This window comes from Rhinoderma darwinii, chromosome 2, assembly GCF_050947455.1.
Source record: "Rhinoderma darwinii isolate aRhiDar2 chromosome 2, aRhiDar2.hap1, whole genome shotgun sequence".
In the NCBI taxonomy this organism is placed as follows: domain Eukaryota; kingdom Metazoa; phylum Chordata; class Amphibia; order Anura; family Rhinodermatidae; genus Rhinoderma; species Rhinoderma darwinii.
Genome location: NC_134688.1, coordinates 167,311,945 through 167,327,034, shown reverse-complemented (window position 1 = coordinate 167,327,034; position 15,090 = coordinate 167,311,945). Strand labels below are relative to the sequence as shown.

Below are 15,090 nucleotides of genomic sequence, written 5' to 3'. Positions count from 1 at the left end.
TTTTTGGGGGTAGAAAAATACTGCAAATCCACCACAGTTTATTTTTTTTATGAAATGTGCCGTGCAATATAAGATAACTTTATTCTACAGGTAGTTATGATTGTAGCGATCCCCTGTAATGTCTTTTTTTTTATTTTTTATGGTGAACTACTTTAAAAATATATATATATTTTTAATGATAAAAGGGGATTCTTTTCTATTTTGGAGACGCTATTTTTACTTTTTTTTTAGACCCACTTGAAGCAGCGTGGTTTTAGAAATCAATATTTCTCTCAATTTCTTACACATACTTGCAATATTTAAGAAAACAATTGCCATTCAATTAAACTTGAAATTGCTCCTATTGTATATTATTTGTTTTATGAATTTAAGGACATTTCCACAAATTCTTCTGAGTCCTGAATTTATCATACAATAGAAATAAAATCTTCTAATGTGTTCATAAACTGTAGCATAGGAAATCCTTGAATACATCAGTCAGTGCAGTATGTCCCCGCTCTTCCTTAAGGAATGTGGTGATAGGACATTTCGGTTTGTGTTCAAGCTGCAGCTGTCAGGAATGATTAAGCCTTCTCCTTATAGGGAAAGCATCATCATTACATTAGCAATGTGTAACTTACACTAGGAATACACAGTTTCTCTGTCTCTGGAGGGAACATCCAATGCCAACATCCAAGTGCTTTCTACCACCAAGGAATGCAGGGACTATCCTTGTCTGATGAGCTTGTTCCCCAAGTGCAAGGTAATGTCATTGTCTTACTTTGCTCACAAGTAGAATAAAAGTTCTGTTCTTTTCTTTTTATTGTGTTCATGTACTTTAGTGGATAAGTAGTTATTTTATTGTGCAATCTATTTACTAAACAACATATAACAATTTAAATAGACTGATTAAAGGTAGATCCCTAGGATATGCCATCACCTTATAATCTGTGAGCGAACAACCTCTAGGACCCCCTACCAATCCTAAAAATGAAGAGCCAGCGTGCTGATTTACCACTGCATCTCCTTCTAAGTTTTCCCTGTACATCGGCGCCTCCATCTACCCAACTGTGCAGTTCCCTGCACAGCAGGTGGCTGCGGCGCCATAGTGAAGGGGACACAGCGCTAAATTGCAGCACTGTGGTCCCTGATGTCAGACCCCCAACAATCATAATGTAATAACATATCCTAGAGATATGCCATCACTTTATAAGATGGGAATGCCCTTTTAATTACATAAAAAGGCATAACCAAGACTTATTTCACAGTCCCTGAGATATTTTTTATGAAAAAAAGTCATAAAAATCTATCTATCTATCTATCTATCTATCTATCTATCTATCTATCTATCTATCTATCTACCCTATGCTCATCAGATAAATCAAATATAGATATGTTCTGAGACCCCCTGTATCCATTTAAGGATAAAGCCAAGATTTTAGAATGCACAACTTTTTTTTATCGTTTTGTTATTCATATTACAAAAACATTCATTGCATTCCAGAATTCAGACATAAGATAATAATTTAGCTACAGTTTACTAGATTGTATTTCTGTCTCCAAGTGCTGCTCAGTCTTGTATTCTCCCATATTTATCTGGGCAATCCTACATGTGTTCTGTTATTTTGCAAAGTCCATTCTAGTTGCAAAACTGGTGTTTGTGTGTGTGTGTGTGTGTGTGTGTGTGTGTTGGTCAGTCATGTGTCTATGCTATGCAGATATTTCAATTATCTGTACAGAGATGTATAATGTGTGGCACTGTAGAAATTAAGTGTAATTATCCAAAATAATAATACTTGATTTCCAGTCTATTTGTATCAACAAGTTTATTTTCTTTGTTTTTGGATAATACTGTATCAAGATCTTTCCCACAATATTACAAGGTACCCTACAAGGAGTGATTAATGTGGAGGGTGTTCTTTGATTATAGGTCTATTATACCATTAGTGCAGCCTGTGCACCTGCGCAAGGACTCTATAGGCAAAAGGGTACAATACCACTGTAACAAAAATTGCACTTCCTCCTAGTGTCAATTCAATTGCATGTAATGGACTAGGTCAATCATTCTGTTGTGATATACCAGAGAAAATGACACACTGGTGAAGCATTTGTGCGAGAACCAAGAGAGAAGCACACTATGATGATCATTTCACTTTTGACAAACCGGCTGTTAGACTGCACAAGGGGCCTGTACTGCTTATGGACGCCACTGGTGTATAGTGACACCATCAAAATTAAACATAGCTTATAAATGAAGACACAGACTAATGTGACATCATCACAATAAAAAAGAGCCTAGCAATAGAGACAGTCACTATTATGAGAACTCAACAATTTAACACAATATCTAAATAGAGACATATTCTATTGTGACATCACTCAAAAAAGAACCCAGCTTAGAATTAAAGGGGTTATCCCATGAACCCTCGTATCTAGGAAATACAAGCCATTCACGGTATACTCCTTTCTAAGGTCAGTAATGCCTAAAACTCCATTTAAAAATAGAAGTGCGAGTGGGCAGGCAGCAGCACATCATCACATTATGCAAGGCCTGCTCTCTCACCCAGTTTTTCCTATCGCTGCTGAAATCGCAATCCCACCCACTTATGTTGTCTCCCTCCCCAGGCAGCCAAGAAAATAGACCCTTATGGTGATCCCATACAGCCCTCTCCATGCCAAGCAATAAATTGAGTCATAGTATTGTCGTGGAAATCCATCGCTCAAAATATATTAGACTGAAATTTATACGAGTCCAAACAGACTCTCAAGGCCGGACCCCATTAGTCAGTATCCTAATTAGGATATTTCACCGATATATATCGAGAGAGCAGAAGAAAACACACAGACACGCTGAAATGTTCAAAATGCTCCTCTGAAGGATTTATTACCAAACTCAAACTGTTAAACTGAAATTCAGAAGGGGTGTAGGCTTGAGGTAAACCAATCAGAGACAATGTAACAATATTTGTTATTCAGTAAAAAGCATACAATAAAATACATCCCAGATACATCATTATAATTCTTCACACATTATGTTTACGAGGAAAGAACAGTGTCTTTGCACGTGCCACTTCTTTTCTGAAGACTACAGGGGAGCCTAACAATAAAGACAACTACTATTGTGACATAATCACAATAATTAATAGCTTATAAATTAAGACAGAGCCGATTGTGAGATCATAAAACTAAAAGACATCTTGTAAAAAAATACACAAGCCATTGTCACATCATCACAATACAACATGACTTATAATGAAAACTATTTTTACATCATTAATATAGATAACAGCATAGAAATAAAGACAAATACTACTGTGACATCAATATTGAACACAGCCTAGAAAGCAAGGCAAACTTGTGATGTCATCGCAAATAGATCACAGCCTATAAGTGAAGATATAGTCTATAGGTTTAGAAAATATAGTTTGTAATTGGATTGAGAATTGGCTCAAGGACCGTATCCAGAGAGTTGTGGTCAATGATTCCTACTCTGAATGGTCCCCGGTAATAAGTGGTGTACCCCCAGGGTTCAGTGCTGGGACCACTATTATTCAACTTATTTATTAATGATATAGAAGATGGGATTAATAGCACTATTTCTATTTTTGCAGATGACACCAAGCTATGTAATATAGTTCAGTCTATGGAAGATGTTCATGAATTGCAGGCAGATTTAAACAAACGAAGTGTTTGGGCGTCCACTTGGCAGATGAAGTTTAATGTAGATAAATGTAAAGTTATGCATCTGGGTACCAACAACCTGCATGCATCATATGTCCTAGGGGGAGCTACACTGGCGGATTCACTTGTTGAGAAGGATCTGGGTGTACTTGTAAATCATAAACTCAATAACAGCATGCAGTGTCAATCAGCTGCTTCAAAGGCCGGCAGGATATTGTCGTGTATTAAAAGAGGCATGGACTCACGGGACAGGGATGTAATATTGCCACTTTACAAAGCATTAGTGAGGCCTCATCTAGAATATGCAGTTCAGTTCTGGGCTCCAGTTCATAGAAAGGATGCCCTGGAGTTGGAAAAAATACAAAGAAGAGCAACGAAGCTAATTAGGGGCATGGAGAGTTTAAGTTATGAGGAAAGATTGAAAGAATTAAACCTATTTAGCCTTGAAAAAAGACGACTAAGGGGGGACATGATTAACTTATATAAATATATTAAGGGCACATACAAAAAATATGGTGAAATCCTGTTCCTTGTAAAACCCCCTCAAAAAACAAGGGGGCACTCCCTCCGTCTGGAGAAAAAAAGGTTCAAGCTGCAGAGGCGACAAGCCTTCTTTACCGTGAGAACTGTGAATCTATGGAATAGCCTACCGCAGGAGCTGGTCACAGCAGGGACAGTAGATGGCTTTAAAAAAGGGTTAGATAATTTCCTAGAACAAAAAAATATTAGCTCCTATGTGTAGAAATTTTTCCTTCCCTTTTCCCGTCCCTTGGTTGAACTTGATGGACATGTGTCTTTTTTCAGCCGTACTAACTATGTAATGTGACATCATAAAACTAGAACACGTTATGAAAAAAAACACAGTCCATTATGACAGTACAACTCTACTTGTAGTGAAGACACAGGCTATTTTGAGATAATTAAAGAGGCTCTGTAACCAGTTTCATACTTCCCTGTCTTCTACCTAATCTAATAGGCACTGTGTTGTAGATAACTACTGTGTTGTTGTTTTAAAAAAAATATTATTAGTGACAAAGTTATGATCATTTTAACATTTATGCAATTTTTTTGTGTACGCCCAAAAGTACAACACAGCTCCTATTAGATTAGGTAGGAGATAGGGAAGTATGAAACAGGTGGCAGAGCCTCTTTAATATTGACAAAACCTTAGTAAATAAAGACAAACATTATCGTGAGATCATCACAATGGAACACAGCGTAGTAATATAGACCATGACCATTGTGACAACAATAAATGGATCACAGACTAGCAAAGAAGACAAACACTAGTGCGACATCATCATGTGTATAACATTAGGAATAAAAACAAACACTACTGTGAAATCGCCACAAAAGAATACAGCCAAGAAATAAACACAAACATGTCAACATCATAATATAGCACAGCCTAGGCATAGAGACAAACAGTATTATGACATGACAAAAAAGAACACAGCTTATAAATGAAGACACAGGCTACTGTAACATCATCACAATAGAACAAAGTCTAGCTATGAAGCAAACACTAATGTGACCTCATCATAATAGTGCATAGCAAGACACAGGCAGCAGTGACACCAACACAGCCCAAATAATATTGGAACACCATCACAATACAACATAGGTTATAAATAAAGACAAACACTATTGTGACATTATCATAATAGAACACTGGCTAGCTATAAAGACAAACACTATTGTGACATAATAATGGTGCACAGCCAAACAATAAAGACACAGAATGTTAGGACATCATCATTGTAGAAAAAAGCCTAGGAAAAAAGAAAAACACTATTGTGAAATCATAAAAATAAAAAAAAATCCTTGGAATGAAGACAAACTCTACTATCACATCATTACAATAGAATACAGCTTATAAATAACTACAAACACCATAAGGAAACATAATAACAATAAAACCTAGGAATTAAGACAAATACTGTGACATTATTTCAATAGAATGCAGCCTAGTGGATAAAGACAAACACGATTGTATCAACATCACAACACAACACAACGTAGGAATAGAAACAAATGCTAGATAAACAGGAGCGTAGCTAGGGGGGCAGGCGGAAGGTAGGGGGGGGGGGGGGAAGAAGCTCTGGCCGGGGCTCCCTCTAGAAGCAGAATCCCCAGCCAGAGCGTTGCCGACGCTCTGGTCGGGGGTTTCCGCTCCTAGAGGTAGCCCCTAATGTCACTGTCCATATATGGACAGTGATGTCAGGGGCTCCTCCAGGAGAGGAATCCCCAGTCAGAGTGTCAGCAACGCACTGACTGGGGATTCCGCTCCTAGAGGGAGCCCCTAATGTCCCTGTCCATATATGGACTGTGACATCAGAAGCTCCCCCTTGGAGCCGAATCCCCGGCCAGACTGTTGCCGACGCTCTAGCCTGGGATTCGCTCCTGGAGAAGCTCCTGATGTCACTATCCATATCTACTGGGGGTGAGTGTGGCAATATCTACAGGGTGGCTGTGTGGCCCTATCTACAGGGGGTGTCTGACTCTACTAGGGGGGAGAATGGCAGTATCTACAAGGGGAGTGTGTGTGGCACTATCTACAAGGGGGGTGTTACACTATCTACTGGGGGTGAGTGTGGCACTATCTACAAGGGGGGCTGTGTGGCAGTATCTACAAGAGGGTTGCACTATCTACTGGGGGTGTGTGGCACTATCTACAAGGGGGGCTGTGTGGCAGTATCTACGAGGGGACTGTCTACAAGTGGGGGCGGTGTGGCTACAGGGGGTTGTGTGGTACTATCTACAAGGGGGGCTGTGTGGCAGTATCTACAAGTGGGGGCTGTGTGGCAATATCTACAGATCTACAGGGGGCTGTGTGCTACAATCTACAAGGGGGGCTGTGTGGCAGTATCTACAAGGGGGGGTTGTGTGGTACTATCTACAAGGGGGCTATGTGGCAGTATCTACAAGGGTGGGTGGCACTATCTACCGGGGGGGGGGGGGGTTGTGTGGCACTATCTACAAGGGGGCTGTGTGACACCATCTACAAGAGGAAGCTGTTCATTATGTCACCATATAGTCTCATTAGCCTCAGTTATACAATCTGTTTTAGTCAGGCACTGACCTCTTTAAAGGGAATTTGTTTCTAGAATTTTTTTTTTTAGTTAAACAGTTAGTATTTAAGTGATTAAACATTGTTTGAATTTTTTTAAATTTTTTCACAAGTCAGGAAATATTATAAATTAGATTCTAATTTATAACATTTACATGTGCTGGTCACTAGAGGGAGCAATTCCCAAAATTGCAGCATTGCAATGTGGTAAAGCAACCTCATTGCTTTATGCTGCAAATTTGGTGTAGACACACACGCTCCAATGTGCTCACACAATCCCCCCTCCCTTATCCTGGCTAGTGCCAGGAGAAGGAGGTGGTTGAATCTCGCTGAGGGATCTGGTTACATCTGCTGCCAATAGAAGTCTGTGGAGAGGAGAAGGAGGAGCTGCTGGAGGGATACAGACAGACATTTTACTAGAAGCAGCATGGAGGGCATAATACAGCAGTAAGGAGCAGTCTAGCGGTGGATCAAGCACTGGGGTGAGCTACAACACTTTAAGCTGCAGAATCTGTTTGTGTCTCCTCTTTCTCCTTACAGCAGATTCCCCCTCCTCCTGCTCCCCTTACCTTCTCCATAGATTTCTTTGGGCAGCTGTAATATTCAGTGACCTGTCTTCATCTCTTCATCACTGAATACGAATTTTAGCAGTGAATTAATAGTGAGTGATCCTTGTAGGAGGCAGGGAGGAGAAGAACTGCCTCATAACTGTAGAATTTTCTATATATCGTATTTTTCTGACTCTGAGAAGCAGTTTTTAGCGAATAAACCTTGTTAAAAAGTTCCTGCGTCTTATAATCGGCAGTTAAGGGACCCGGCAGCGCTGGGCCCTCTGACCGCTTCTTACTTAAACCCTTCCTGACCCATGATGTGCCAGCACATCATGGAGCGGGGGGGGGATGATGTTTGGAGAGGGCTCACGCACTCAGACCGCTTCATACACGGCAGGTGTCAGCTGTGTTTTACAGTGTCTGCTCTAACGGCCAGGAACAGTAATGGCGCTCTTCCTGGCCATTTAACTAGTTAAATGCCGCGGTCCCTAGCGACTGCGGCATTTATAAGGGTCTTCCCATGAAGGACATTTATGACATATCCACAGGATATGTCATAAATGTTAGATAAATTCGGGTCCCACCTCTGGGATCCGCACCTATCTCTAGAACTCTGCCCCCTAAACCCCGTTCTAGCTTTCTTGCCTCCGCTGTCTCCCAGCCACTTCCTGGTTAGGTGGTTGGGAGTTACAGAAACAGCCGAGTGTTCGCTGAGCTACGCTGTTTCTGTAACTCCCATAGAAGTGAATGGGAGTTACGGAAGCATCGTACCACTGCGAGCTACGCTGTTCATGAAACTCGGTAGCTACGAAAACAGTGTACATGTTCGAGTTACGGAAACAGCGTAATTCGCTGAGCTACGCTGTTTCCGTAACTCCCATAGAACTGAATAGTAGTTACGGAAGCAGCGTGGCTCGCATGCTACACTGCTTCTGTAACTGCTATTCACTACTATGGGAGTTACGGAAACAGCGTAGCTCAGCGAGTTACGCTGTTTCCCTAACTCATCCATGTATTGCAGTGTATTGTACCAGCGATCTAATGATCGCTAGTTCAAGCCCTCTAGGGAAACTAAAAAAAAGGTTAGATACATTTTCATGAGTGTAAAAAAAATATTAAAGGTTCAAAAAAACAAAACCTTTTCCCATTTTTCCAGAAACACAATGTAAAAAATAAATAAATAAATTGGTATAGCTGCGTCCGTAAAAGTCCAAACTATTAAAATATAGCATTATTTGACTCGCACGGTAAGTGGTGTAAAAACAAAACATTTAAAACCCCAGAATCGTTGTTCTTTGGACACCATAGCGCTAAAAAGAATTAAGTAAAAAGTGCTAAAAAAATCATATGTACCAAAAAATTGTGCTAATAAAAACTGCAGCTCGTCCCGCAAAAAATAAGCCCTCACACCACTGAAACGATGGAAAAATATAAACGTTATGGCTCTCAGAATGTGTGAAACCTAACTAATTTTTTTTTAAACAATAGTTTTATCTTTGTAAAAGCAGTAAAATATGAAACTTTTTCCTATTTTCTGCTGTCTAAATCCAGGGTGCATCTTATAGTCAGGTGCGTATTATAGCCCGAAAAATAGGGTATTTTACAAAGTTTCTTATATTAGCTTGTACTATTATTGATTTATGGGATAGAAATTGAAATGACGGTAACACTTTAAAGAACCAAGAGAAAGGTCCTCAGTTGTTGGACTTAATGCACAGGGCCATCTCCCCCTATATCCAGCGTTAGTATTTTTCTCTTTTTATTTGTGTTTGATGTTTTATCATTTTGTAAGTTAAGTAGTGCTAAAGCCAATTTGGGTAAGGCTGGGTTCACACGACCTATTTTCAGACGTAAACGAGGCGTATAATGCCTCGTTTTACGTCTGAAAATAGGGCTGCAATACGTCGGCAAACATCTGCCCATTCATTTGAATGGGTTTGCCGACGTACTGTGCAGACGACCTGTAATTTACGTGTCGTCGTTTGACAGCTGTCAAACGACGACTCGTAAATTTACTGCCTCGGCAAAGAAGTGCAGGGCACTTCTTTGCCACGTAATTTGAGCCGTTCTTCATTGAAATCAATGAAGCACGGCTCAAGGTTTACGAGCGTCTCAGACGCCTCGTAAATTACGAGGAGGAGCATTTACGTGTGAAACGAGGCAGCTGTTAACAGTCTGTCTTTTCACACGTAACTGCCTCTCAGCGTGTGAATATACCCTTAAAGTGTAAGGGCATGACCACACGTGGCGGATTTCCTCCGCAACTGTCCGCATCAATGCCGCACAGAATCTGCGTTGCAGATTCTGCTGCGGATCTGCACAAAATGTGCAGTAAATTGATGCGGACTAGCTGCTGCGGACTGCGGGAAAAGTGCTTCCCTTCTCCCTATCAGTGCAGGATAGAGAGAAGGGACAGCACTTTCCCTAGTGAAAGTAAACGATTTTCATACTTACCGGCCGTTGTCTTGGTGACGCGTCCCTCTTTCGGCATCCAGCCCGACCTCCCTGGATGACGCGCCAGTCCATGTGACCGCTGCAGCCTGTGCTTGGCCTGTGATTGGCTGCAGCCGTCACTTACACTGAAACGTCATCCTGGGAGGCCGGACTGGAGACAGACGCAGGGAGTTCTCGGTAAGTATGAACTTATATGTTTTTTTACAGATACATGTATATTGAGATCGGTAGTCACTGTCCCGGGTGCAGAAACAGCTACTGCCGATCGCTTAACTCTTTCAGCACCCTGGACAGTGACTATTTACAGACGTCTCCTAGCAACGCTCCCGTCATTACGGGAGCCCCATTGACTTCCTCAGTCTGGCTGTAGACCTAGAAATACATAGGTCCAGCCAGAATGAAGAAATGTCATGGTAGTAAAACCAATACGCTCCGCAGCACACATAATATCTGCGGACTTCATTGCGGAATTTTGACTTTCCATTGAAGTCAATGGAGAAATTCCGCCATGAGTCCGCCACTGCTCCGCAACAGACAGAGCATGCTGCGGACACCAAATTCCGCTCCGCAGCCTATGCTCCGCAGCGAAATTTTACGCCTCGTCTAAACGAACACTGCTAAATTAAAGTGTAAGTCAATGGACAAACGGCACCGCTGCGGATTAACGCTGCGGAGTGTCCGCAGCGGAATTTAAGTGAAATTCCGCCACGTGTGGTCATGCCCTAATACTTATTTAGATTTTACAGCTTGGTAAAAATCAGTCAATCCATATTTTTCCAATGCTAAATGGAAATCAGGTACAGTATAGTTCTCCCACAAGAATTACAGAATAGGTTCACTTTAATTCCTAATGTTTGCAATTGCAGAAAGTGCCTGCCCACTCAGCATGTATGAGAGAAACAAAACATATGCAGAGGGATGACAAAATACCCAAAAACATATTATACCAAGCATTACCCCACCATGATTATCCTTCTCTGATTTCAGTTATTAGTGGATATTCTTCACTAAGGAAATACGTTTAAATTCTATAATCATCTTAACCCCTTGAAACCGCCCATACACCTTGTCACGGCAATTAACGAAGGTACTTATGCCACAGTTCTGCCTTTTCAAGGCGAGGTGGCATAACCCTAGCACTGGCACCACGTGTGGGCTTAAGCAGGTGCCGCGCTCTCTAACGGGATCGAAGTTATCTCTGATCCCGGCCATTTACCCGGGAGTGAAAAAAGTTAAAAATAGATCAATGAAGTTTGCAATAAAAAAGTACAAAAAAAAAGGGAAAACCCATTTTTTCCTCTTACAAAATGTATTATTATGAAAAAACTAAAAAGAAAAATGAAATCTACACATAATTGGTATAGCCACGTCCATAATGACCCGAACTATGAAACAATTGCATTATTTAACCCGCACGGTGAACACTGTAAAGAAATAAAACACAGTGTCAGAATTTTCAGTGTTTTCTGTTCATCCCGCCTTCCAAAAAACACAATAGAAAACTCGAATGTATCCCAAAATGGCACCAATGAAAACTGATTCGTCCCACAAAAAATAAGCCCTCGTAAAGCTACGTCGGCGGAAAAATAAAAATGTTATGGCTTTTAGAATATGACGACACAAAAACAAATCCTTTTTTTAGAAGTGTTTTTATAGTGCAAAAATAGTAAAACATAAAAAACTATATTTCTTTGGTGTATTTGTAATCGTAACGACCCATAGAGTAAAGTTATTATGTTACTTATACAACATGGTAAACTGCATAAATTTAAGACACAAAAGGGAATGTCAGAATTGCTGGGGTTTTTTCCATTACCTTCCAAAAAAAGTTAATCAATAAACTATATATACTCCAAAATAGTGCCATTAAAAAATACAACTCATCCCGTAAAAAACAAGCCCTGACATGGCTTTGTCTACAGAAAAATACTAGAAGTTATGGCTTTTGAAACGAGATGATAAAAGAACTGAGAAAACCAAAATGTGTCATTTTATATTATTCCATTTCAGTGTATTATCAAGACCAGGAGAAGTTACCTTACGAAAAAACAACAAGATGGCAGATGAACAAGGTAATTAAAGAGGCTCTGTCACCACATTATAAGTGGCCTATATTGTACATGATGTGATCGGCGCTGTAATGTAGATTACAGCAGTATTTTTTATTTAGAAAAACGATCATTTTTGACGGAGTTATGACCTATATTAGCTTCAGGGTATGTGCACACGTAGTGACCAAAAACGTCTGAAAATCCAGAGCTGTTTTCAAGGGAAAACAGACCCTGCTTTTCAGACGTTTTTTGACCAACTCGCATTTTTTGCGGTGTTTTTCGCGCCGTTTTCGCGGCGTTTTTTACGTCCGTTTTTGGAGCTGTTTTCATTGGAGTCTATGAGAAAACAGCTCCAAAAACGTCCAAAGAAGTGTCCTGCACTTCTTTTGACGAGGCTGTATTTTTACGCGTCGTCGTTTGACAGCTGTCAAACGACGACGCGTAAATAACAGGTCGTCTGCACAGTACGTCGGCAAACCCATTCAAATGAATGGGCAGATGTTTGCCGACGTATTGGAGCCGTATTTTCAGGCGTAAATCGAGGCATAAAACGCCTCGTTTACGCCTGAAAATAGGTCGTGTGAACCCAGCCTTATGCTGAGTTTCTCAATGAACAACTGGGCGTGTTTTACTATTGACCAAGTGGGCGTTGTACAGAGGAGTGTATGACGCTGACCAATCAGCGTCATACACTTCTCTCCATTCATTTACACTGCAGATAGCGATATAGCTATCTGCAGTCACATAAACACACTATAACGTTACTGCAGTGTCCTGACAATGAATATACATTACCTCCAGCCAGGATGTGATGTGTATTCAGAATCCTGACCACTTCTCTGCACTTCTCTGTGAGTTACAGCATAGCAGGTGTAGTCTCGCGAGATTACGCAGTAAACTGTCATTTACATTGAGATCTCGCTGTGCTTTGCTATAGTCTCACAGAGACGCTACAGAAGTGGTCAGGATTCTGAATAGACATCACGTCCTGGCTGGAGGTAATGTATATTCATTGTCAGGACACTGCAGTAACGTTATAGTGTGTTTATGTGACTGCAGATAGCTATATCGCTATCTGCAGTAATGTTAGTGTTTGTGTATGTGGCTGCACATAGCGATATAGCTATATCGCTAGTGCAGTGTAAATGAATGGAGAGAAGTGTATGACGCTGATTGGTCACTGATTGGTCAGCGTCATACACTTCTCTCCACAACGCCCACTTGGTCAAAAAGTAAAACACGCCCAGTTGTCCATTAAGAAACTTATTAGCATAAAGCTAAAATAGGTCGTAACTCTGTCAAAAAGGATTGTTTTTCTAAATAAAAAACACTTCTGTAATCTACATTACAGCGTCGATCACATCATGTACAAGATAGGGAATTTATAATCTGGTGACAGAGCCTCTTTAAGATTTCATGTCTTTGTGTGTCAGTATCTGATTGGTCAAGCCGAGCTTATTATTTGCATTGTATCTTCATCAGCATTCTGAATTCACGTTAAATGGCGAAACTAGTTGTAATAATTCTAAAAACCAATATGTTAAGGAAGTGCCAGATTTGATTAAGAGGTTTATAATTATTATCGACTGAGACCTTCCCGAAGCAAAGCCCATGCTACAAATACAACATTATTAGAGTACAGATTTATTATTTATTATAACTAGCGACTCCGAGTTCTATTAGATTAACTATTAGTAAAAACATGTTTGTTGGAGACAATTTCTAAATGCTGTTTAAAACTAGCGTGAACTACATGCAGATATTTTTTCATTTAGTGCAATATTTTAAGATGGTCCTCCCATTGCTTGAGAAACTATTCGATCCTATATTAGAGTGCCACCTGCAGGCTATACTTAGGAATATCAGTTAGTTTACACTTAGTTGATTGTTAGGTTTAAGGCACGCAGACTTTATAGAGTGGTCCCACACTAGGGACAACCATCTGTTAGCCAGAACCACTGGAAAGATTGCCCCCTCCTCTAGAGTGGGCACAACCATGCAGGGAAAATGCGTAGCTGCTCACAGCGTCCCCCAGCATATCACTGCTGGTTTTAGGATCCAGACCTTTGGACATCAACTGATTGCTTCATCTTGACAAGGAGTTGTCCAGTAAAGACAACTGTTTAATGCTTACAAATAGTTTTCAAATGCACCCTTATATTTTTTTTGTTAGCAATATATCACCATTGAACACGAAGAGATCAAATATTCATGTAAAAGTCACATTAAAAGGAAAGAGTGAGCATGGGACTGAGCAATAATTTTATGTGGGCCTCTTCCATCCATCCGCTTGCACTTTGATACGTCATGAGATTGGTGAGGAGTACGCAGGTGGCTTTATCAGGAAATAGGATGGTAGATAATCGAAATCCTTTCATTGAGGCCGAATTCAGACGAACATAGAGTAGGTCCGTGTGACGGATGTTAAAACAATGGCCGTCACATGGACGCATGTATTTCAGTGGGGCCGTTCAACGGGCCGTGTGAGGGGTTCGTTGAAAAACAGAGCATGTCCTTATTTGTTCCGTTTTCACGGATCCCTCCATAGACTAAAACAAACGGAAACCATAGTTTTCCGTTTGCATCACCATTTGTCACTGTTGTTTAAGGCTTCCGTCGTTTTGACGGAATGAATAGCGCAGTTGACTACTATATTGATTCTGTCTAAATGACGGAACCCTTAAACAACGGTGACAAACGGAAACCATTAGCATCGGATCCGTCACCATTGAAATCAATGGTGATGCAAATGGAAACCTATGGTTTCCGTTTGTTTTAGTTTGGATTCCGTTCCTGGGTTCCCCTGACGGAAAGCTCTGACTGAACCCATGAACAGAGTCTCGACGCAGATGTGAACAAAGCCTTAATTGTTTGGGCTTACTCCTTGAATATCGTGCAAACTATCATAACAGAAAATTGGATCCAGTCTACATTGTACCTTATAATCTGTATATTTGAAACAAAAGTACTGTCCCCAAACCAAATTCAGCACATTATATAAAGATAAGGATTCATAACAAGTGCCAAACAGAGACCACTGACTAAAAACAAAAGGATAGAATTGTCCATATGTTTACGGATACATTAGTATGTTCAAGGTATGGGTTATGATGCTCTCCTACCTTAGCTTATCTGTAAATAGCCAATGGGCGCATGCATCTCATTGTTGCAGCAAATAATAATAAAGCAAATAAATGCACATGCCTAGCACTTGTTAGCAGGAAGCTGACGCATGTGTGATACCGGCTAACATTACCAAGAAACTAGTGTGACTGCGTAATACAGTTAAATTAAAGGCTATGTA

The 15,090-nt window shown here is 40.5% G+C and overlaps 1 protein-coding gene across 1 annotated transcript in view; it reads left to right on the top strand.

The window, feature by feature from the left end:
• The first annotated feature begins 567 nt into the window (after positions 1-567).
• Positions 568-15,090, top strand: part of LOC142740858 (protein-lysine methyltransferase METTL21E-like) — a 24,543-nt gene continuing 10,020 nt past the window's right edge. The window contains exons 1-2 of the mRNA XM_075850280.1: positions 568-742; positions 11,746-11,807. Coding sequence (XP_075706395.1) covers positions 11,792-11,807 — 16 coding nt within the window. The 5' untranslated portion in view covers positions 568-742; positions 11,746-11,791. The remainder of the gene's footprint in view (positions 743-11,745; positions 11,808-15,090) is intronic.